At 30.1% G+C, this 26,354-nt stretch overlaps 1 protein-coding gene and 1 long non-coding RNA gene across 3 annotated transcripts; one reads left to right on the top strand and one right to left on the bottom strand.

The window, feature by feature from the left end:
• Window positions 1–17,906: 17,906 nt before the first annotated feature.
• Window positions 17,907–25,513, bottom strand: LOC116773666 (lysozyme-like). Of its 2 annotated transcripts, none has more exons than XM_032666165.2 (5): window positions 25,340–25,513; window positions 22,585–22,673; window positions 22,063–22,123; window positions 21,746–21,878; window positions 17,907–18,062 (listed from the first exon to the last, which is right to left on the bottom strand). In XM_032666165.2, the coding sequence occupies exons 1-5, from the start codon at window positions 25,470–25,472 to the stop codon at window positions 17,921–17,923; spliced, it is 558 nt and encodes a 185-aa protein (XP_032522056.1). In that variant the 5' UTR covers window positions 25,473–25,513; the 3' UTR covers window positions 17,907–17,920. The 2 variants fall into 2 exon arrangements, with proteins under 2 accessions (XP_032522056.1, XP_032522057.1); XM_032666166.2 differs by lacking the exon at window positions 25,340–25,513 and adding an exon at window positions 23,133–23,292.
• Window positions 19,498–21,443, top strand: LOC133320418 (uncharacterized). Its single transcript, XR_009753786.1, has 2 exons — window positions 19,498–20,344; window positions 21,023–21,443. It is a non-coding gene; the product is annotated as an uncharacterized LOC133320418 (long non-coding RNA).
• Window positions 25,514–26,354: the final 841 nt, after the last annotated feature.

Genomic DNA, 26,354 nt, shown 5'->3' with positions numbered 1-26,354 from the left:
TCCTATTACCAATATTTCAAACCATGTACCAATCAAATTCAATTGCGTTCGCACGCTTCGCAAAAAAAAAAAAGAAACATCTCCCGACTAATTGGGTACTGAAGCTATACTGAAATGTTATTGACGCTCACTTTATTGAACGGTTTATATTGAATTTGAACTATGCGATAGCTTCCAGCTTAGTTTAAATTGTCGCTAAATAAGTGTATAGAAAACTATTTAAGTGATTTTAACCGTGACATATTTTCAATTAAACATATATGTATGTGATAGGGAAATAATAAAACATACAAGCAAAATAATGCCAATGTTTTTTTTTCTATAATGATAACCCTATTTTCTCTATTGAATTAAATAATTAATATTGTTCAACGATGAAAATACAAAAACAAATTTATTGCTGTTGGGAAATAACATATTTAGACATATTACCAACATATATCCGTCAGTCCTAGTGGTTAGCTCAATGTGGTAAAATTATTCATTAAAATTTGTTAACATAAATATTAAAAAAAAATTGCTATATCATATACATATAAAAATATAAACTTACTCAGCCAAAGCTCTCAAACGATCTTCTGAAATAAACTCTAAAATAATAGTTCTAACACTTTCAAAAAATTACTGTCACTGAAGTTTGCGCAGATGTGCTCTGCAAAACTGGGAAACTCTTGGAAAATTTCAAACATTAAATTTTAAACTTATTTGAATTCTTAAATATAATAATTTTACTCTTATTTCATTCAATGAGTAGAAATACATATATGAGGCAGCTAAAATCAAAAGATAAGCAATAATCTATAAATCCAAGAGTATTACAATCTCAGATATCTATATTTTTAACAAGTAACTTAGTCTTATGACATACATATAAGGTAAGATTTTAAAGTAATATTACGAACGGAGCAATTAACCGTGATCTCTATTATGTAAAGTTTAAACGTTTGGGTTTTTTATATTTTATAATACTTATAATTTTCAAGAAGAATAGTTTATTAAAAATGTATTTATGGGTTAAATAAGATACAACACTTGGAATTACAATAATACTCTTTTTATATATTTATATTTGTTTTATAATTAAACATTTGGATCCAAACAGAACACCTGTTAAATATTTTGTTAAAAATAAAACTTTTAGAATTATTGGCATGTTGTGATGTACAGAATTTATATTCTTAATACCTTATAAATTAAAATTAATGTGAAGATATGAAGATTTGATCATATTATTTTCTTTAAAAAAATTGTTATTCCAAATTTTGTTAGCACATTCATTTCTTTACAATGTGAAAACAAAGCTGAGAATATCGGGGAACATTAGAATTTTCACGACTAAACTATCGATTTGTTTTAGAACCGAGCAACTGCCATTAGGAGTGAGAGAAATTTTCTCAAGATAAGCAAGTAAAAAGAAAATTATACGGAAATAGCTGGTTATTCTAGCACGCTACACCTGTGTTACTAAACAATCAGCTATCAATTCACTCCAGTATAACAATACATACCATGTTATCAAAGTCAGTTCGTTCCTAATTTATATAAAACTTTTTTATATTTTTATCTTAAAAAATATTTAAATGTTTTGAAATACTTTGCCTAGAGATCCGTAATCGGTACTTATTTTTTATCATTTTTGGCAAACTAAAGCTATGGAACAATGTGAAGTAGAGCTAATTTATTTTAGTATAAAATAGAACCAAACGGTAAAATTCCAGATTTTTGTGTTTGCAAAACGTGTTTTGTGTTAATATAAAATTATATTTTATTATAAATACTCCATAATATCTGTTAAAAAGATCCCACGATTTTTTATCACTTTATATAAGTACTAATACCAAAAAACCAAAAATTACCGATTCGAGGCAATAGTTGTCTTCGAATTTTGTATATTGTGATAAAACGGTGAAAGAATCTGTATTAAAATTTGCTTGAGGAGCAAAATTAAATCTGCGTATATATTTCATGTACACAATGGCATGCAGACTCTACATCTGACCAAAAGAGCGTTTACAAGTAGTACAAAATTTTCTGACGGCGCTGAGTGGAAGAGCGTGCCTCGCACCCATAGAAGTCGACCACAGGGGAAAATATTTATGAAATGAAGATAATTGTGTTGGCAACTTTTCAAATAAATTTCGAGGTGGTAGAGCCTAGCTGTGATCAAGTTACTGCAGTTCGAACATGGGTTGGCTCAACCGGGGTAGTACCACCCTCTCAAAGAAGATCGTCGTGAAGTAGTCTCTAATGGCTGCATTTCGTCCAATGAGTGAGTAAGCCGGTTGCCTTTTCCCTTTTCCCACTCCTTCCTTCCCCTTCCCCTTTCCCTCCATTTCCCACTTTTTTATCCCCCTCTTCCCTAATTAAGGGTGGCAACACATCCGCAAAACTGTATTGCGGATGTCCATGGACGACGGTGCTACCTCCATCAAGTAGGCCGTAAGGTCGTTTACCCCTTTAGCATCAAAACAAATAATGTCAGACTAGTTCTTAAGTCCCTATAAAAACGATTGGCTCCTGCTATTACATTTTTACTTAATGATTTGGGTACGAGAAAGGTTCTTACAAAAAACGTAACAAATTCTTAATTTTGCAAAAAAAATAGCACCACATTAACATTGCTAACGAACCATAGAACTGAAAATTTCTGAGTTTTTGCTATAAGGTAAAACATCCGATACGAAATATTGCGTGTGAGTTGATCGCAGCTTGTGAAAAGTCATCTTCCAGAAACATTTGCATTTGTGGAACACTAATTTGTTTCTTTCACCATTATACCTAGCACCCATAAATAACCCAGTAATAATGTCACAGCCACTTTATTTCTCATATCATAACCCTTGCTATTCTGTCTTGTTCCCAAAACTGAGCAGGTTGTTGAAAATGCAAAGTAACGGGAGATTGAGGAAATAAAGATAGTATCGAAAACAGATTTACCAACACCAGGGTGCGATGCCAGGACGTGTATTAACTTAAATTGGATCATGGGCATACACTCAAACTAGCAGACAAATTCAAATACCACGTTGACAGTTTAACATTCACAGTACTGATAATAAATAAATTAATGTGAAATCAATTAAACTGGTTCTCTTTAATCCCAATTTATATTTATTGATCAAATCGTAATCCAAACAAACTTTAAAAACGTTTCCAATTTCGAGTAAAATAATCCCACATCTGTCGACTAATTGCGCACTAAAACTATCACGAACAATCACACGCAGTTTATCGACGAGTTTTAATAAGCTCGTAAGTTAGTCATAGCTTTATTGATAGAATAAAATAAAAAATCAAAGTTAATCTAGAAAATTGTAAAATATTGATTAATATTTAGACATTTAATTGTTATTTATTTTAATTAATATATTAATTCCAATGACGTTGCTTTATGTAATCGTCCGGATTACAACTTTTAAATTTTAATCATATCTATCGCCTTCTTCCTGTTGAATAACTTTCTTAAACACAAAGAAGGGAAACGTGTAAAATAATGCGGTTCACCTTCGTCCTACTAATTAATCAAAAATATACCATGAAAAATTTTAATAACTAAATTTTATTAAACATTTTAAGACACAGTTTGGAATTAATTTCCAAATTTACAATAATTACAACATATTTTGATTTATCCGATTGTCAGCAATGAAAGGATCACAATCAAAACAAATTATACTAACGTTAAAAATATTTCCATATGAATATCCACCGAAATCAATCAATAAGTTTTTATTGATAAAGCGCGTTATTTAATACTACTTCTTTTCTCATTAAGTAAAGTAATCAATACATCTGTAATAAGATGTTACATGTACCTTTTCATCGATATATTATTATCAAAAATATATTAAAATATCATGAATACTTTTATATTAAATAAAATATTTAATTAACATTTCATCAAAGTAGATATAAATATACTATAAATAATTACAGCGAGTGTGCAACTGCTGAGGATCTTTCCGGACAAAGTGCTCTGCTTTGTTTTACTTTAATTATTTAACTTCCTGACCTGTTGCCGTAAATCATATCAGAAATGTTAATTTAGAAAATGTTCTTGAGGATTTCACTTCTCTCTTACCACCTGTACACTTATTTTATTAATTAAAATATTTGCCTTTTTTTTTGTTATTTGAAATCTGTTTAACTTAACAATAACATATTAGTTTAATCGTTAAGTTAATACTATTTGAAATAAACATTGATACAACCAACAAACGAAACGATATGGGTGTTATTAAAAATATATTTAAAACATTATCATAATTTAGAACATAATTTTTGCCTTTACTAGCAGTTTCTAAATAAAGAAGCAGTAGTGTTTACAGCATGCGTATTAAGTTAACAAAGAAACATAATTATATAGGAATTTCAAGCCCGGATGCAGATGTCGCGTCCGCTGCTGAGAGTTTCGTTGTCCTGAGTTATCCAAGTTTTCATATGTTCTAGTTTGAATTATATTTCTGAACTGAAAACAAATACACAATTTACTTTATAAAAACTAATGGGTACATATTAGCAACGCTATTTCATATAATAATGTACATGGGCAATTCAAAGTATTAAAATGAAAATAAAAGTATTAAAGTAAATGTATAAATAATTTTCACTACAAATTGAATTCAGATCGTTTTATAGAATCTTTATTATTATGCAAATTTCTTTTGGATTTTCTTAAGAGGATAAAATGTAAAGAAAAATCTCATTTACCTTAGGATTTTTCGTGTCCAGTTTTTAAAAAGATTTATCATTACGATGTTTGTTCACACTTGATTGACAGTAAATGTTAACATAGATATCAAAGTAAGCACAAAAATCAAATATTACTAATTACTTAACAGTTGCAGAATGTGACAACATTCGAGAAATATATATATATGTTAAAGCTCGTAAACTCGATTTTTATTAAAGAAGTTGGCTTCTGACACCACAAATTTTGTAACTATGAAAATGGGACTCGGATAATAGAAGCTTATAAAAACAAGTAAAACTAATACAAAAAAAGTCATATGTCAAAGAAACGTAGAAGCTATCAAGGACATAGTTTTTTATTTACTTTTTTTTTGTCATATAAGCCTATTAAGTAAAAAAACAGTTTTGTCACAAAAAAAAACAACAAACCAGGTCAGACTACGATTAAAGGTTAAAAAATACGATAAAAATTTTTAACCAAAACATTTTGTCCGCGTTTATTCGTAGTAGGATTATGGCTATTATTTCCCAAGATACTTATATAAAACTTAAATTAAAATTGATTAAAACCGCACAGTACAAATGAATAGGAAACAACACATTTTTAAATTTATATATTAAAGGTTGTTTGTCTAATAATGTCTGAGCCTATCTATCAAATATAAAGTAATCATTTATCTATTATGTTATAAACAGCTCGCTCAATTTAAATCGACAATATGTGAATAAACAGGATAAATTGGTTTTAGCAATTTACTTTTTTATTACACCTGACATAAAAGCGAAAATCCTGTAACAAGTTCAATAACGCAGGTGTGGCTCGAGGGATTCAACCGGTACATCCGTGTAATGTGCCCTGAACTGGGTTATCTCAAGGAGTGTTTTCTCACTGGAAATGGGATTTGTACGGTTCAAAAATGTCCGAAATGTACTGAGATGTTGGAAATTTAAATTCCTTTTAAGTCTTAATATTATTCCCTATATAAAGCAACAAATTTATATAACATATGTTTTCGACTATTGTTTTCTTTATTAAACTAAAATATTTAATGTTACATATATACATAGAAAATAAAAAAATTAAAAACAATGTTATTTTCTAACCTAAAATCAAGATATTAAACATACTATTCTATGATATATGGCATAGTTGCCGGAGTAATTCGTAGAGTATTGCTTAAAATATATTACACACTTTTTCATAAAAAAAGATAAAATTAAATTGGAAAATACGCCAGAGTTAATTTCCACGTAAACGCGTCCAAAAAAATCTCCCGTTTTGAAATCGGTTACAAAGGGACTGATTGAACTTTTAGAACCTTAAAAACAGGACTTTAGGTAACCGGTTCCTTTTATGGATGAGATTTGGATATGAAAAGATTTTATCTCATGCAAACTACTATTTATTTCAAAATAACTGAAGAATTATATATTTAAATTTAAGTTATTATATAACAAATTATATCACCATTTTTAAATTTAAAATAATATATAAAAATAATTATTAAGAAATGACCAGGCCAGTTAATTTTATTTAAAAACTTAGACGGAGAAATCGCCTCGTCGCCCATCGATCAGTTATGAAAAAATTCATCAAAACTTGATACGATTAATCAATAGTAAATAGTAAATTATGAAAATACTTAATAATAAAGTTGTAGCATTCAGAACTAGATTTTTATAACAGATATACATGTGTATAAATTATCGAGGAAAGACTTGTTCGAGACGATATTTATATACATATATATATGTATATGTATATATATTAAATAATTTATTCAACATTGTCATGTTATAATCAAAATTAATATTCCAATTGTAGAGACCACCAAAATATTAAAAGAATTCATATAATCTTATTTTTATTTATTTATTATTAACGACTTAGTTTAGTTCAGATATAAGCAAAAATATAACCTGGATTTTATTGTGTTTTTACGAAAATACCAAACCAAAAAAGAAATCTGTTGCATTAAGAACCTTTTAAATTCTAGGTTTCGGTTACTTAAATATTTTTCTTGAAGAAGACCACGAAAGATAACAAATTAAAAAAATATTTATTTCCCACGAAATAAAAATACTTAATAAATATTTAATTCAAATTTGTGCAAAATCACTGAAAACCTATTGAATTTTTAGAGATGAACTTAATGTTTATGAATAATTTTTAATTCAACTATATCTTTTAAAACAATAAGCTATAGTTTACATTACTTAATTAATTATAAAATTTATTTAAAATTAGCAAACAAGATTTAACATTTTGGATTTTTTTTGTCTTGTTGAAAATATTTCATTTTAATGTAAGTCGTAGAATATTAAATATCAAAAATATATATTTAAGGAATTAACAGCATTTTTATTTGATTCAACGGTCAATTATTTTAGAAAATTACGTTAAAATTGCGTATTTCAATATATTTAGCAACATAATTATAATATGTTCCCCTTGAAACAAATTTAGAAAAAAATTGTATTAAATTCGACCCTGATTTTTTTCAGAGTATGAATAGCTTCAGTATAGTGTTAATACAAAAACACATAAAGAGGTGGGAATTAGTTATATGAAATGTAGTTTTAAAAACATGATGAATCGTTACATTGAAGAAAAAAATATTATTGCTATTTTGTCCTTGAAGAAGTAGGTAGACTAATTTTATCCCGTTATGTGTTATAAATGTGTATGATTTTCTATTTTTCAGTAGATTTTTTGCGTTACTTATAAATCTTCACTGATAATTGTATCAATTTTGTAAGTCAGTTTGGAAGACACTAAAAGATACGCTTTAAAATGTAGTTTGTTTTGTAATAATGTATACGCGTCAACAATGTCTACAGATATTACAAGAAAGACTTCCTAACTTAAAAACTGTTTACTGTGTAAAAAAAGTTTGTATATAAAATATTTTCTTCTCACCACTTCTTTCCAAATTCAAAAAAATAAAAAAACTCACTTTGAAACAAAAAAATGTCGATTATTCTAATTTGGCCGTAGAAAAGTTAGTTCATGTTACAATAAAACAGTGAAGTTCTGAAAAATTAAAAGTGATTACACATTTTCTTCTTTTCTTCAATTTTCCTAATTTCAACGTGTGTTACATTTATTGTTATGTCACGTTAACATTTGGCAAGGGGAGAGCAGATTAAAGCTGAAGGCATATTGGAAGCGGGCTCTATACAAAGGGTGGTTGCTAAAACTCTGCAAACCGACCAAAATGTAATCTCCCGGTTATGGTCACAATATCGTGCTATAGGCGATGTCGCTGAACGGCATTCAGGCAGATATCGCATCACCATTCCTAGACAGGACCGTTTTCTTCGAAATATCGCTAGGAGGCAACACAATATTGCAGCTATACAAATGGTTCAAAGGCCACAATCTGACCACCAATAGTTGGTTAATGACCAAATTGTAAGAAGAAGATTACATGAAGCTGGTCTTCATTCTCGCAGATTACTTCGGGTGCCAGTTTTGCGGTGTTGCAATCGCGGACGGAGACTAATGTGGGCTCGAGAATATTTCTGTACGGGCTGGTATTCGTGACGGTGCGCGAACCGATCTCATTTGGATAAGAGGGAACATGAATGCACTGAAATACCGCAATGATTATCCCACACAGGGTACAAATGGGTCAGGAGTTCCAACTCATGCACGATAATGCCCGTGCACATACGGCTGAGCTGGTATCAACTGTGCTTAGGGAACATGAAATCAGGGTTATGGCCTGGCCTGCTCAGTCCCCCGACATGAATCCCGTTGAACACGCATGGGACGTGTTATAACGAAGAGCTATGGTAATTTTTTCTCCAAATTTAATAACATAAGAACAACTGTTCCTGCACTTGAAAAGAACCTGAGACCTGATACCACAGCTCGATTTGGATAACTTAATTTTGAGCATGAATAACCGATGCCGAACTCTAATTAATGTCAGGGGAGGAAATACTGATTATTAACTTTAATTAAATGCCTTTTTTTGTTATTTCATGACTCTAATTTTTCCTAATTTCCTACATAAAATCAATTATGTTCAAAGTAAAACTTACACCCAAAAAAAAAAACACAAAAAAATAAATAAAAAAATCCTTGATGCATTTTTTATGTATTGTTAGTATAAACCATTATATAAACTTTAATTTCATATATAATTGTTTTAACAAAAAATATACAGAATTTCATATAATAAGGTAAAAATTAAATATCCCTCGGCAATGTTGATGTGTGTAGCTTGGAAGATATACTTTGAAATATAGCTTGGTTTGACAAAACCCATTGAGACTTTAATATCTTCTTCTACAAGGTTTAAATATTTTTAATCAAAAGTTTAAATAATACGATACATATATAGTATAAGAGTTAAAATGTAAAATAAATCTTGTATTTTATTTTTCATCGATATTCGGAATTAAGAATATTATTCTAACTGTAGCATGTAATGTTACCTATATCATATGTGCCTCTCTTTTAAATTTTCAATTACATAAAATATTTAAGTCACCAATTCTTTTTATAAAAGACTGATGCTGAACTACGTACATATTACCATGATTCCGGATACTGATGAAAAAATAAAGATAACTTTTATTAAATGACAAAATCCTTTATTTGTTTCGAATTAATATCGAAAAATGTCTGGAGTAATATATTATTATTTCATGGTGTTCTAAAGAGTTGTTACCGTTATATTCTATAGAGTGGACAATATAACAAAAATATTTTTCATTTTTATTGAGTAATCAAAAAGTTCAATAATAGACATGAGTTCATTGAAACATTTATGCATTGATAGTTGAAAGCATCGAGTTTAATTAAATTGAAATAACGTTATAATGACATAGATTCATCAAATTATGTGACTTAAAATCCATTCATCATAATCCATCGGATTTATGTGAATTTTAATCAATTAATTTCGTTTGATAGTGATTCTAAAAAATGTGAATGGTTCTCCAATTAGGTATTAGTTGCTAGTATTTGATTTAAAGGATTATTTTTAATTAAATTGAGGAAAACCACAGGTGATTTCAATAAACCTGGAGACGCTGCGATATCAGCATCTTTTAAAAGTGACTTTATCCAGCCATCGATGATATAATTTTTCTAGAAGATGCTTCAAAATGCCTCTTAGTATTGGATATAAATCAGAGGTTCGACTGCCGCTAGGCTTCTTTTTTCCTATTCGAATATTTTTGTCTAAAATTGATTATTTTCGTATTTTTATATAATATGGTGAATAGAAACATAATTGTTTAGACTCAAAACGTGACGTTTCGAATATTTTACTTACCATTTTCTATGTTTTTAGGGAGAGAAGCTGAGCTTAGGACTATTTCATAAATAAGGTCAAAATGAAACTCATTTGGAATTTGCCTTAACGGTGGTGGCTTTCGTAATTTAATGACCGCTCAGCTGCCTCAAAGCTTTTGAAACAAATCAGTCCTTATCCGGTTATAGTTGATATCTTTTGAAAATAATAAATAGATTTTATTGAACATTGAATTTGGAGGAAGTAATTTTTATGATTGCATGTCAATGTCAAGTTTTATATAACTCTGTTTTTTGATTAGGTAAAGCATTTATTAATCTTGAAAAATATGTTTCTCATAAATAAGATTTTTTTAATTTGAAGCAGGATTTTAAATTGTATTATTATATCATATTTAGACAATTCTATTAATCCAGGGGTAGTTTAATTTTACTTCAACACTGGTTTCATGTTAAAGAAATAAGATGCTAATGAGACGTAGAAAGATAGTTATTTCATTGATAGTAGATCACAATGGATTTGCGGATATACATATTTACGAAACAATTTATACAAAAAATGTATGATTGTAAACCTAGCTATATTAATTTTGTAGACTAGTTATATAATTCTATTTACTCGGACGACTCGATCTTGTTTCAAGTTACATTTTATTGCTCGCTGGCACATAATATTTATGTTATTTCGATAACCTTTAACTAAAGACCCACAATAAAGGCATAACAAAGTAAAAGTGAAATCCCGCTTCAATAAATTACTGCATGAACTGAAGGCTATCCCATATAAATCGTAAGAGGCCTACGTAAATGATTTTTTCAAAAAGGGTTCAAGGTGATAAATTTAAACCACTTGAGAATACACCCTTTATGACAAGAGTGACATAAATGAAGGACATCACATATTTCTTAACAGTTTTCCTTGCAAAAATATTTACAGTACCTATTGTCAAATTAGCTACTTATAATATTTATTTTACAGCTCTCCGTAACTATTAGTCGCTTAAATTTTATTTTAAGAAATTTATATTTAACACTTTATTAATTAAATTTCAGAACACATACATATATCCTTTCTTATTTGATCCATAACAAACCCATTTGTTTTTCTAATGACAAAAAAGTGTTTGAGTTATATTTTATTAAGGTTACAGTTTTAATTAAACTTTTTAGTTGTTGTTGCACTGTTTGTTAGATTAAAATGTTGCGGACTAACGGATTAAAACAATGCTTTACATATATTCATTATATATTATACAATTACAAACAATCATTTATAAATGTATATTCATACATTCCAGTAGGTCATAAAAATTATCGTTGACTATGCACAATAAAACCCTTTAATTAGTAACTTTACATTAGTAGTGGGTTTTAATCGCCCTCTTTATATATTGAAGAAAATATTAATAAAAAGTAAATATTTAACCAATCTAATCACTAATTAAGTATGGGTTAAAACTCCACATCCTTACAAAGAAGTGATACAATGCTTGCAGCATAAATATGCTGAACAACTACAAATGCTATCGGAAATTAAAATAACAAGAGCCATTAGAATAGCATATAAAAATCATAATAGCTATATAAATTAATACATTATGTACACTACTTTGCCGTACTTATTATTCCCCATTATTCATTTGCAGCAAATGAATAACTAAGTAATGATGTTTGATATAATATATCATCAATATATATAAACGAAGTACCAAATAGGAATTCTCATTTTCACAAATACTCGTGAATTATTATGAAGAGAGAGTTATTAAATTAATAGTATTATCTAAGGTGAGCTATGGTATAAAGATGTACTGATGAATAGGCTTGTTTGTCCTCATAATTAAATGTCAGTCTGAATTACTCAGGGCGTGCATTTCATCGAGACAGTTTTTCCCTATTACTTGTAGCAGCACACATACATACTCCTGACCTAAATGTATGATCTTCAATGTAATAAATATAGTGTCGAATAAATGTCACGCTTATACTAGGGATCCAATTATACACATATTATTTTTGGTAAGATAGCTAGAAAGCTTTTTGTTTTATACTTTTTACTTTACAAAGTCCAAAATTGTAGAGACGATTGATTTTTCCATGTAAGTGTCTAAAGAATACATGCCAATACTTGCGATTACTTAATTTATTACATTTTATTTTGATTTGCTTTCAAGATGGTTTCTGATTTCAAACATTTTATCAAGCATTTTAAACACAGTTGAAATTGTCTAATAGTCATATTATATCCATGATATGACAGTTTAGTCTACTCGTAGAGACTACTTGTATACATTCATTTCTATTAATTCCAGTACGGTCGTTGATTTTCTTAAGAACGCATTAATTATATTTATTCCAACAGAGCGTGAAGCACACATTACTCCATAAAAATAAATTAATATATAAGATACATAATTCTAAAATCTACATAAAAATTATATGAAATAGGAAAAGATATTTTGTCTTTATACATTTTTCTCTCTGTACATTTTACAATTTTTACCCTCAAACAATTTTGAGAATAATCAATGATTGCTTCATTAATTTACAAAGAAGAAAATCGTCTTCATCTAGTTAGATATTTTTAAGAGAAAATTTGCAAAATAATTGCTATATTACTGTTATACGTATTCAAGGGAAGTGATAATAGTTATGAGTATTTTGTATTAGTTTTCTGAGGCTAGTAGAATTAAAAGTTTCATACTGATTTCTTAATACTTGAGCACAGATGATTTCTAATACTCATATAGTATGCAGGGCGAGTTGAATTCAATTTATGGTATTAGTGCTCCTTGAAACTATACATAAATTTATAGATGCTCTATTACAAGAAAATTGAAAATGAAAAAACATAACATTACATAAAAGTTCTCAATCAATAATTTATATCTTTTTTAATCTCAATTACTTGAATATATTTGTTAAGTCAGATTTTCAAAAAGATATACATTTAGATATTTTTTTAAACTAGCAATTAAATGTAACATTCAATAAAAGACTTCATTATGATCAGGTTTAGAGTAACTTTGTAAGGATTCAAAGAGTGACAGTGATAGATAGTTTACAAACGAAGGGACGGAGTCCTAAGACGAATAAACATGGAACATTTAGTCATTAAGAAATTTTGTCGCATCAATATCCTTTTTTGTTGGAAAAAAAAAATTTGAAACATTGTCTTATATTCATTTTGAAATCATAGTTTTTTATGAATTTTTTTTTATCACATTTACAAAATTCGCAATCTAACTAAAATATGGTTCGTAAAAATATAAATAACTATTTTATTAATAAACACTACCAATAAAATGTGTCACCTTTGTTTTACTATGACAAAGCTTAAGATAAACTGTTATTGTCTCATTTTATGAAATATGGAAACCCTATTGACACTGATGTTAATTTATTGAAATGTCAGCGGCAAGGGACGCAGCGCTTTTTAGTCAATGTCACTATTAATCGCTGACTGCTGACGTTTTAAGAATTAACGGAATTATTAGAGTTAATTTGTTTCGTTTATAATCTATTTATTTAAAATCGTTTGTTTAGTACTTAATTATTTTAACATTTTAATTTTCTATGTTTTAAAATAAAATAAAATTATTTTTTGAATAATAACATAAATGATACCGTACTTCTACCCATTTATTACTTAGATAAAGGTATGTATACTTATGGTATTATTATATTAACTAATGTATGGTAGAGAAAAAAATGTTTGAACTAATTCTTTCTGCTGACAATAGATTTAGAAAGATAAAACATCGAAGACTCCCTGTTGAGAATATCTGAATGCTGGTTAAGTTTGTAAAGACATATGTTCAGCCTGATCACTCAGTCCACGGTGGATGGCGAATGTGGCGGTAAAAGTCAGCAAATTAGAATGAGATGTGACATTTCTTTATTGGTTCCTCTTTATTATTTTGATATTCTTGGCAGCAATTATGCTTCTTTACTGGACATTTATCAAGAAGTTCAGAATAGTGCAGCTTTCACTTTTTCTCTTGAGGTCTTGAAAACTTTCAACAACGTCTGACAAGATAGCCTGATTGGAAAGCTAGCAATAGTGTTCTCCCAAGTCTGATTCCTGTTTTGAGAAACCGTGTCTTACAGGTAGTCGTTAATGGTTTCTTATGCAGTGGTGGTAAAATCAGGGCTTGCACAGGCGTCTGTCATCTCAACATCTCTACTTTTACTATCTGTTATTATATAAAAGTTTAAAGACAGAACATGCTAGAACGCTTTAATTTCACCCTTCAGGCAGTTTGCGAATTGAACGAACCTAATCTTGTGAGTTTTTTATGCACCAAACCAAACTCCTGTTTTTATACATCGCTATGAGAATTCCGATTGTCTTGATTTCAACTTTTTACAATGTGTCCCGGAATTCTTAGAAGCTCCATTAGTTGTTAAGTATTGAAGTATCCTAGAACAGTATTTTTGAATATTTATGAATTCACCTAGTGTTTTCATCTGTAAATGAAAATCATACTGCAGTCTCCCAGAGTATCAAAGCGAAGTAAAAAACCCTCGATAACGCACCCAAGGCCAGAATAAGATGCCAACGGTCCGATTCATTTGAGCCTATACCATCCATTGAGTAGTACGCAGTTTGAAATTAACGTTTATAATTGGGTATCCTATATTTTCCAAATTATTCGGTATCATTTGCATTTTTCAATAATAAAGTTCAGATAAGACATTTCAATAAGCTTTTTGTCATACCACTTACTTGCACACACTACACCGTAAATAAAAAGCAACCATTTATTTAAAATACTTTTAACATAAAGATATATAAAAACCTTGCTTTTAATATAGTATATTTCTTTATTAAACATATATTCCATAAGAATTAATCAGAACTGATGTGAATTATAACTTAATGTGAATATATGTGTACAGGTGAGTTGCAAATTTTCTCAAGCTAAAAGTGCAAAACAAGTTTTTTATTTATTTATTTACGTACCAAGAGTATAAATAGTTATATTATTATAAAAGAAATGTGATGCACCAAGGATAACTTATCTCTTAAAAGAGATCTCTGCCAAAAACCTTTTTGATAAAGGAAAATAGATAAGAAAGCGTGGTGTAGATATAATAAAAAGAGAGAAGGAAAACATAACTAAAGAGATTTATATATAAGCATACAAAAAAAATATAATAATACAAAGTTTAAACATTATACATACATAGATAAATACGTAAGTATACAGAATATAAATATAAATAGCATAAATAAATAAACATGACATATCAGAAGCTAAAATTGACATGAGATGTTTCTGAAGTCGATGTTTAAATGCAGGTGCACTTGGACTCTCTTTGTAAACAGAAAGTGGGAGTGAATTCCAAACTTGTGCACCTTGGACGGAGAAGGATTTACGGAAAAAAATTGTATCAAAGGAGGGGATATCAAGAGGATTTTGTGTAACACAAGAGCGATTAGGAATGATTCTGGGGGAGGAAAAATTTTAAACGCTCAAGTAGGCACAGGGGAGAAGAATTTTTGTACATTTTATACATTAGCGTTAAAACATACAAATTCCAGCAGAAACGGATGGGGAGCCACTTTAACTTACTGCGGAATACAGAAATATGGTCATATTTACGCAAGCCGAAAATAAAACGGATGCATAAATTCTGAAGCTGATCTAATTTATCGAGCAGCTCATCAGTGGCATCTAGGTAGCAAACATCACTCTAATCGAGTAAGGAAAAAAAAGAGATTGTACAAAAAGCTGAATTCTACGACTTACTTCATTCACTTGAGCTCTCCAAGACAAATGACAATCCAATAATAGTCCTAAGTTTTTTACCCGATCTAGAAATGGGAGTCCAACCCTGACCTACAATTTACAGGGCAAAACGTCAAAATTAATTTTATTAAACATTTGCCTACTTCCAATAATAATTGCCTGAGATTTGCTTGAGTTCACTAGCAGACCAAAATTAAGTGTAGATAGAGGGGCATGCCTATAGAGCTGCAAGTCATCTGCATAGAGATGGTAGGGAGAAGAAATTGTTTACGCAATATTATCTATGAATATAGAAAAGAGTAAAGGAGATAGGACGCCACCTTGTTGTACCCCGGTATATGTTTCATTCCAAACAGAAGAGCTCTCATCGGATTTCACCATCTGCCAACGATCGACGAGGTAAGTTTGAAACTAACTACTAAAATTAATAACAGCTGAAGGTATCGAGAGAGAGAAGAGGATTCCTAATAAATTATCAAAGTCAACCAAGTTTAATGCATTACTGAAGTCAAGGAGAACTAATATGGTTAGTTCCCTGTTATCCATAGCGTATTGGACATCATCTGTTACTTTCAGTAAAGCAAAACTGGTACTATTATGGGGTCGGAAACCGGATTGAAAGGGGCTAAGGAGATTATTGTGGTAGAGGTAGTTAGAAAGTTTTTTATGAATAATGAGTTCAAGAATTTTAGAAAGGATAGGAAGAATAGAGGTAGGTCTAAAGTGAGATGAGAAGTTGAGCTAGGCAGTATAGGAAGAGAGATAATGTAAGCCGACTTTCAAGCTGTAGGACATTTGTAGATACATTTCTTACCAATACATACCGTACATTTCATATCAAAGAAAAATTAAAAATATGATTTCATCAACACCTACAGCTTTGGAAGAAAGCTCCAAATTTGCGAGCTTGAAGTACTGCAAATATAGGAGAAGATATAACGACGCTTTGCATCCCTACACAGTCTATTACAGAGGTTACGTAGCTTTTTGTACGCAGCATGATTATCAAGCGACTGATCCTTTCTGAATTTACGTTTGGTTTTATCCCGTTTGGCTATTAAGGATTTAATTGTTGGAGTAAGCCAAGGTGCGGGATAATGCCTAAAAATTGTACGGCGTTTACGTCTTATGGTAGATATACTATAACTTAGGAAAATGAGGTCATGGTAAGAAAAAGGACACTTTTTGATGACACTTGGCCATAAGAGCGAGCAATTTCAGGATGCGACACAATTATAAGATCGAGCAGAGAAGATCCAGCATTTGGAGGATAGGCAGTTACAGACAGGGGAAGGATTGAAAGATTAAAAGATGAAATCAAGGATTTTAATTTTTGGGCTCTGTGGTCATTTTTGATAAGCCAGGTGTTCGGGTCTCCCATAAGTATGAAGTAATCATAAGAAGGAGAAAGTTTATCTAGAAGGGAATGTAAAGAAGGAAAATAATTGACGTGTGAGGATGGACTATATAGAATACCAATCAAAAGTTTGGTATAGAGGACATCAACTTGGACAAAAAGATACTCTAAAATAGGTTCAGAAACACAGTATGGAGATTGATATATAGTAGGAAAGGACAAGTCATGTCGAAGATAGATGCAAATTCCTCCGCCTTTTTTAAGAATTCTGACATTACATACAAGGCTAAAATTAGGAATCTCATAATGAGAGGAGGGAAGATAAGGTTTCAATCAAGACTCGGAGATCAGAATGTGTTGCTAAAAGATGCCAAAGGACCGGTATAATGCGTCGGAATACTCTGTGCATTAATATGTAATATGTTAAAGAAATTAAAAAAATCAGGAAAAATATTATGAATTTGTAAATAAGAACAAGTAAACGGGCTGTCATTATTTATACCATCGACATTAGAAGTATCAGAAAATATATCATATATTTTTATAAAAAGAAAATATATTATATTTTTTTATCATTTTAGTTTAATATTTTTATAAAAATAATAAAAATATTAAACTAAAATCTATAAATACAAATGATTACCTTAAATTAATTCAGATAAAGTTATCCTTTATACTTGGCTTCTTAATTAAAAAAAAAGACAAAATATATACATGTACACTGTGGCAATGACAAAGTTTTGATATACGAATATATTATTACAGTACGTTAAATCATCGGTAACTCTATATTTCCTTTTATTATCGTTCATTTACAAAAAAAAAAAAACAATTAAAACTGAACAATTAATTTAAAAGCTTTATTTCAAAAGGATTAAGAAAACGGGAGCGTTCCATACCGACCCTAGAATGTTTCCTTTTTGTTCTCAAAACTTCACTCGGTGAGTTAAGCTCTGGGCTCAATCGTGGATGAATCAAATCTGGACATCTGAAATATGTTGCGTAGGATAAGCTTTCTAATCATGACTGAATGACCATATAAAGGCTAGTAGATCTGTCACCCATAAAGAATGAAGGATGTAGCGGCAGGTATATTGTTTTACTAAAGATTATAAGAAAATCTTAGATCTCATTAAGATTATAAGAATTGAGAAAGGAAATGAATAACATATATATATATGAAGAGTTAACTATAAGGTTTCCAGTGCTTTAACATGTCTTAAGAAATACAATTGTTTTATTATACACATTTCTTTCAAATAGAAATATAATATAATATATATCGGCGCAAGCAGCTTCAATGACGGATGCAACATGGAAATAACTGGCACCAATTATTATAACACCTTATTGGTCGTCGTTACTATTGTTAAAAGTAAAACGAAATCAAAGAGAATAGAACTATGTTTGAATTCTGGTTTAAATATGACGTCTGGACGCACGACAGGGGACTGCAGAGTTCAGCGAGTGCGGAGCATAAAGAACCTTCGAGAAATACAAGAACATTTAGAAGAATTGAAGTTTCATTCTAAAATATCTGGAACTTTCTGAAACAAGTGACATTAGAGACGTCAGCAAGGCTGGCGTCCTGTCTTTAAAACAATGAATTTATAATAAAATCCGATATCAGAAGTGGGATCGCTCCTGTGATCAGTTACTGCCGGTCTTAGTGTATTTGTAAATCCTGATCCAGCTCAAGAAAATAATCATCCGGAGAACTTGTGTAATGAAGAACGCTCCTCAGTCTTTCATGCAAATGATGTCAACAATGCAGAGCGTGACCGAACGTTTGCTACTAAAAAAACAAGGGATACGATTAAAATTACTAACAAGATCATATTAATTTTATCATCTTTTGATCCCGGTGATAGTGTGTGTGTTCGGGATTGATTCAAACGCATCTTTACGGCTGTAAATACGTACCAAATCAGTAACTACGACATTCGAATTAAAGTCTTTTAAAGGAGTGAGCTAGAAAGTGTGCAGACGATTGGTTAGTTGCAACATCTACACAAGAGGCATTACGTGAGACCATAGCTAACATTTGTTATTATCCTTTGAGCTAACCTTGTGTCCATGATGTATTCTCAAGAGAACCATGAGATTCTGTAGGGAAGGCTTGTGGTACCGTGACAAGACAATTATATACCACCGATCTGGAGAGCGTGACCTCTGAGCTAATCACGTGTTGCCCTTGAGCTAACCACGGGTCCTTGATGTATCCATAAGAGAACCATGAGATTCCGTAGGGATGCCTTGTGGAGCCGTGAGAAGACAAGTCTACACCACAGATGTGGAAAGCGTACCTCTGAACTAATCGCGTGTTATTCTTGAGCTAACCACAGGTCCTTGCTGTATCCTTAAGAATACCATGAGATGACGTAGGGAGGCCTTGGGAAGACTTGAGTATAAAGGTACACACTCGATCTATAAGAACTTGCATGATTTTAATATCAAACTACTGAGACTATTGCTTTATTTAAATACGACAATAGACATACTCTTCATAGTAATATTTGCAACATGTCTGGTTAACACACGGCAGTGCCTCTACAAAAACGATGCTGTAATTCAAACGAAAGCATACTCGACTCCAAAATCCTGATCAAATACATCTATTGCGAATATAACTAATTTCAGTTCCTTTTGTGCTAACCGTGATCATGCGTTTGAATCGTGTTTCCGACGAGAAAAAGAAGATGACGCCGAATTTCAATTCAAAATCGACTGTTCCAGGTTTTGAAACGACTACTAATATATTAACCGGAGCAGATTTATTACGTGATAAGAATACATGTGGAAAATTTAGTATCCTTGCCGATGTTTTGCACATACGAACAAGTCAATTATGCTTTGACAGTTTAGATTACAATTCAACAATCAGTCCGTTTAAATCGAAGTAATGCACCAACACATTCAAAACAGGATGGTCGAGGCGGAGAGAAGATACAAAGCTAGGTTTTTGAGAGGTCGAGCTACGATTAAAAGATTCCAGAAGGGAGATATTGTAATAATAAAAATATAACCCCAGAAATCGGATATCCCTATATTTAAAATTTTGTGAACTATACAAAATCCAGAAAATAATTGAGAATGATTAATATCTTGTAAAGTGATTTTAGACCGTGGATGACTTCGAAATGTGGCACATGACCAGCTACGAATGTGGCACATGACCAGCTACGATGAGACTTCACAGCATCTGAGGGACGACACAGAATTACTAAGCAAGCAGTTAGGTGGACGGTTCGCCTACCTAATAGTTATCCGGTGAGCGTATTTCATTTTGTTCAAATTGCTTCATTCAAACGCATTACCATTAATCATTGCTAGCAATGTGATTGTCTAACACTTAGTTTGAGATATATTACTATAAAAGATGCATTTGGCGTGCGGATCCGAACCATAACAAAAAAAAAATATAAATAAAAAAAAATAAATAAATAAAATAATTAATAAAAAATAATATTGTAGACGGGTGGAGACGTCTTAAGAAAAAAAAAAAAAAATATTGTACATGGGTGGAGACGTCTTACGCCAAACAAATAAAGAAAAAAAAAATGAAAAAAAAAAATAAAAAAAAAAACAATTATGTAGACGGGTGGAGACGTCTTACGAAAAAAAAAAAAAAAAATTAACAAAAAAATATTGTACACGGGTGGAGACGTCTTACGCCAAACAAATAAAGAAAGAAAAAAAAAAAAAATGTTGTAGGCGGATGGAGACGTCCTATGACATATGTTATGAATGTTCGTGTGACGCCCCAAAGCCATAAGTAGATTAAATAATTGGACCTGATATTATGATTTCGTCTCACGATGAGTCGTAATAAACAACATAACCCATACGACAACAACAAATTTGTTAACCATAACTATAACAATATAAAGTTATCTAGGTTTACTGTGGAAGTACCTAGACTACATAAGTATCTCTCTGTTATCACAGAAAACAATGCAGAGCACGCATCAGTATAACCGTATCGGCATGACTTCGGACGATGAAGCATCAATTCTTGAACCTGGCCCATACTCTACGAGACCTGCAACGGGTACGAGAACATAACAAAAGATAAGCAAGAGAGAACACATCACCAGGCAGGTGCAGAGCACGCACCGCCTGCCAGAATGGCCGTATCGGCGCAAGCAGCTTCAATGACGGATGCAACATGGAAATAACTGGCACCAATTATTATAACACCTTATTGGTCGTCGTTACTATTGTTAAAAGTAAAACGAAATCAAAGAGAATAGAACTATGTTTGAATTCTGGTTTAAATATGACGTCTGGACGCACGACAGGGGACTGCAGAGTTCAGCGAGTGCGGAGCATAAAGAACCTTCGAGAAATACAAGAACATTTAGAAGAATTGAAGTTTCATTCTAAAATATCTGGAACTTTCTGAAACAAGTGACATTAGAGACGTCAGCAAGGCTGGCGTCCTGTCTTTAAAACAATGAATTTATAATAAAATCCGATATATACAATATTTGAGCTCTGGATATTGCTACTTAATCTCATTTGGACTGCAAAATTAGAGAACTTTACGATCATATCTAGTGAAATTAATGGTGTTCTGATTACTTCATATCTAGTATAATTAATGATGTTCTATTTACTTTAAGTCTAAATTGCCTACTAAAATACAATTCTTTATTACATTCTACATACTTGTAAATTTCTGTGGTAATCATTTTGTCGTTTTTGCATCTATTCTCCCATTTAGTCCAATACTTGAAACCCTCCCTATGAAATATTGTAACAGCACATGCGGTATCATCTCTGATATCATCGTCGAGGAGTGCTGTTGAAATTATAATTTAAACCGTTATTTATTTAAAATAACATAATGTTATTAATCAAGATAATAAAAGCCATTGTTAAATGATTATCTATTATATAATTTTAAATTTTCTTAATTTTTTTATTTGACTGTTACATTTTCAAGAAATGAAACAATATATATATTAAAGTTATTTTATTCTTACATTCACAGGCAACGTTACATTCCCCTCCCTTTTTGCCTTCTCTGCACCAGCGGCTTGGAATCTAGAATTCGCAATAAAGTTATATATCACATCATAAATTATCTCTATTATAATATCATTATTACTTTAAGTATGAGAAATAATTAAGAATCCAGTGGTTATGTTTTAACATAAGGGCTCTGTTGAGCTACATACTTATATTGAATTTCAAGTTGTAAGTATAGTACGAAAAATTTATTTACACAAGCATGATTTGATCCTTCAAGTTTTGGAATGTGGCGTATCAGTTGTTTATACATTAAAATTTTCTTTTTGTTTTTTTTTTTATAACAAGCTTTTCAAAGGTTCTCTATAATTTCTCAATAATATATTTATTTAATTTTTAAACAAAAATAAAAATATACTTTCCATGGATGTACCAAAAAAAAAATTCAAAATGTTTGTAAATAAAACATTGAAAGTGTTAGACTTGTGGAAGATACATTTCTCTAAGCTTTTAATTACTTTTTTTTATAAACTTACTTGAAATATCCCGTAAGACTTCTTGCCGCTCGGTGACACTACAAAGGCTTTTGTATCCCGATTGCTAACTTTCTCTGCTAAACAAACCCCTGTTGAAAAGAAATAACGAAAACTTTTTAATAAATAAAAATAATTTTATTCTTTAAGGTACGAGAAGAATATTTTTTATTTTTATTAATGTGAGAAAGAGTACAAAAAGATTATGTTCATATAATGAAAATATCAAAAAAGACCTATAATTTTCACAAAAAAAATATGTTTGGTCAGAATTACGCCATCTATATCACTGCCATATTTATGCTTAGCTAAAAACAATTGTTATATGTAAATTTATTCACCATTGCGATACCCGGAGCGAATATTTTTGTTATTAATATTCAAGGACGCATAGGTACGAAGGCTAAAAATTTATTATTTTTTCCTAGGACAAGTTTTATTTATTCAATCGACGTTATTTAAAAATAGAATTTTAAAAAATATTTTGCAACCAAGAAATTTAATAATTTAGAAATAATACTGAGCAGCTTTGGCATCGCTAAAAAACTTACACTGTCCTAAAAAAATGTCGTTTGGGATTCCCGCTTTGAGTAATTCACGAACAAGCTTGCACCTCGTTTCATATCTAATACAATTCACGTTTAATAATAAAATTACAGAAACTAAGAAACTCACGAACCGCATCACGTTTACAACAGTAATGAAATCGTATTGGCTTGTAGAGTTAAATGTCAAAGTCAGCTGATTTAACAAAAGAAATTAAGTCATCGCAAGGTATAATTTACATTGATGCTTTTTGTATGTTGTTACTTCTCAGTTACTTTATACACAAGCAATAAATAACATATGAGAATATTTATCAACATTATGTAGTAATGTAATAAATGTTAAGGTCCAAAAACATTTGCCTACACTAAATAGTGTTTGAAATAAATTGATTGACGTAATTTGATATATTATATAAGAAGCGCTTAACGAGAATAGCAAATATATTGTCTTTTTTTAAATCGTAATATATATATATATATATTTTTTAAATTCAAACTGTGTTTTTTAAAACGTGATATGATCATTCTCTTTTAGTTCTTGTTTTATCTTTTTTTTATTTTCTTTTAGTTCATATCATTTATCTACAGTTTTCCAAAAATATAATAAATATTATACTATAAAATACCAATCGCTTCGCTTTCGCTTGAGAAACAAATAACAGACTTTATTTTTGTTTACAAATTTAGTTAATTTAGGATGCAATTTTTGATTGTGATAAAAAATTTATTTATTAAGTCCATATTTTGAAATTTAAAGAAATGTTACTTAATGCATATCTTATACTGTTTTTATAAATTCATAAAGATTCACTACGCCTTTTCTAACAATATTTTATTTAATTCTTTTATACAAAATACATAGGTTTTATCCTCAACTTTTCATACCTATGTATTAAGTCCTAAGAGTCTCAACACAGCAAAAGCTGTACCTCAGACCTCAAACGTAAAAAAAAACATGCACTATTGTAGTATTTCTTTAAACCAATATAATTTATATATACGTATATCATATCTAAACTTCTTTTGTTTTAAATTACCGTATCTGATAAATTGCACATATTTTTTTTATTTAAAAAAGTAACAAGTATATACGATAAAAGTTTATTGATGAGATTTTTTCATCCGCGAACTAGATTTAACACGTTTACTCCCTTGTTTTTATGAGAGATCCTATAAAATTGTGATTTATTAAAGATAAGTTTTTACATTTTTTAATCCAAATCAATCTTGTAGTGATTCCATTCTAGCAAACAAACAAGCAATAATCTTTTGAGAATATAGTTTTAAGGAGATTGGTGGGCGGATGAGAAATTATCGAATGGATCTGTGATTGACATTTTGAGTTCTAATATTGTTTAGAATAATTTAAATGTTATGAATGCCTTTTATAATTTTTTTGTCATGAACTGACTAAAAAATTAATAAAGTACAAACGAGTCGAATGAAAAACAACACAAAAAATTCTCTTCTAACATAAGTTGGTATGAACGTGTTGGTTTGTTACGTAATCGCGCAAAAACTACCGAACTAACAATTTCATAACATTTAAACAACTTTGCTACTATACCAAATTATTTATTTACATCTGATAATATATTATCTTAAAGTTCGATTAAATCGGAATCAACGCAAAAATCGAAGATGAAACTTGTAACTCATAAAATAATAATCTTAATTGACATAAAAATTATATATCAAGTCTTTTATAATAATCTAATAGTATACTAAAAGAAATTCTTAAAAAAAAATAATTAAATGTTCGACACGAAAATGTTTAACAATATAATGCGTTCCCCTTTTTATTTTTTTTATTAAGAAATATTTGAATAATTAAATCTGTCTACGCTAATTTATTGTGACGCTATATGTATAGTTACCTAAGATTCTTTATTATAAAAGACTTTGCCTTTAATAAATCATAAGAAAATTAATATCTTGTAAATCGTTTTCCGATACAGTTCTGCGCGAATGTACAGTGTATAAACAAACAGGAAAAAAAGGACAAATAAATTTATTTTGATTACAACCTGCAGCAGCCTTGAACCGTGTGTTGTAAATGATAAAGATGCTTGCTTGCTTCAAGTATTTTATCGTTATCTTTCATGAACTTTTTTCAATTAAAACATTTACAGGTTGAAAAATAAATCTTAATATTATGTGACAGGTGCAATTTCATATAGCATTTAAATATTATTAAAATTTATACTCACAGTTACTCAAAAATGTTTTTTCAATGTATTTCATCTTCAACAATTCCGAAGCTAGCTGACATCTCGTAAATCGTTTTGAGTTACATTTATAAATATTAACAAATAAAATTACAATGATTACACTGAAATTCATTTCAAGAATAATAAGAGTCTGTCCCTTCGATAGATTTCTTACGAAATGAAGCTGATAATGGCATTATCATATAATATATAGCGATATGTTTTGATATCAATTCATTCAATATTTTATTTTATCAGATCTGAAACATAAATGAAAAAATATAAAAGAATATCACGCAATTTTAAAGGTCTAAAGTATATGTAGATAAATAAAACTATGATTATATTCGGATATCACTACGCGTTTTTATTAATTTTCAACCACATAAACCGACGTTTCGGTTCCTCTGCAGCACCGTGATTACGAGCAGACGAGATCACGGGATCATATCTCAGGATCGAGGTCCGTGCAGGGATCACGATAAAAGTTAAAAATATAAAACTACGGCGCCTGAAACCGAACTGCGCTTCGTGGTTCCTGGTACTTTTGGCATCGGGGTCGGGGTGAGCATTCAGGATTCAGAATCGGGATAAAAGGTAGACTATGTCTTTCTACAGGGTTCCATCTGTCTTTATAAAAAAAAAATCGAAATCGATTCAGCGGTTTTTTAAGGACAGACAGAGTCACTTTGACATTTATTATATAAATAGGGATATAACTCTAGAATCTTAATTGAAATTAAAGGATTTGATGTTTACAATGATAACTTTGTTCGCAATGAAATACTAAAGATTAATATTAGGTATGTCATGTTGATATAAGTCTTTGGCAAATAATTCATTATTAGGAACTAATTGTGAGAGTATCATACTCGTGATATCTTCGTAACGAAATGTTCGATTAGGGTGAAACAAAAAGTACTTTATTTCTACATAAATGCCTTTGATAAAATAATGCTTTCTTTGGATTATGGTATATTATTAAGATACACGTTTAAGGTAATTTCTTTCTTCA

Source organism: Danaus plexippus (genome assembly GCF_018135715.1).
Source record: "Danaus plexippus chromosome 22 unlocalized genomic scaffold, MEX_DaPlex mxdp_33, whole genome shotgun sequence".
NCBI lineage: Eukaryota > Metazoa > Arthropoda > Insecta > Lepidoptera > Nymphalidae > Danaus > Danaus plexippus.
This window is presented reverse-complemented; position numbering and strand designations above follow the sequence as displayed.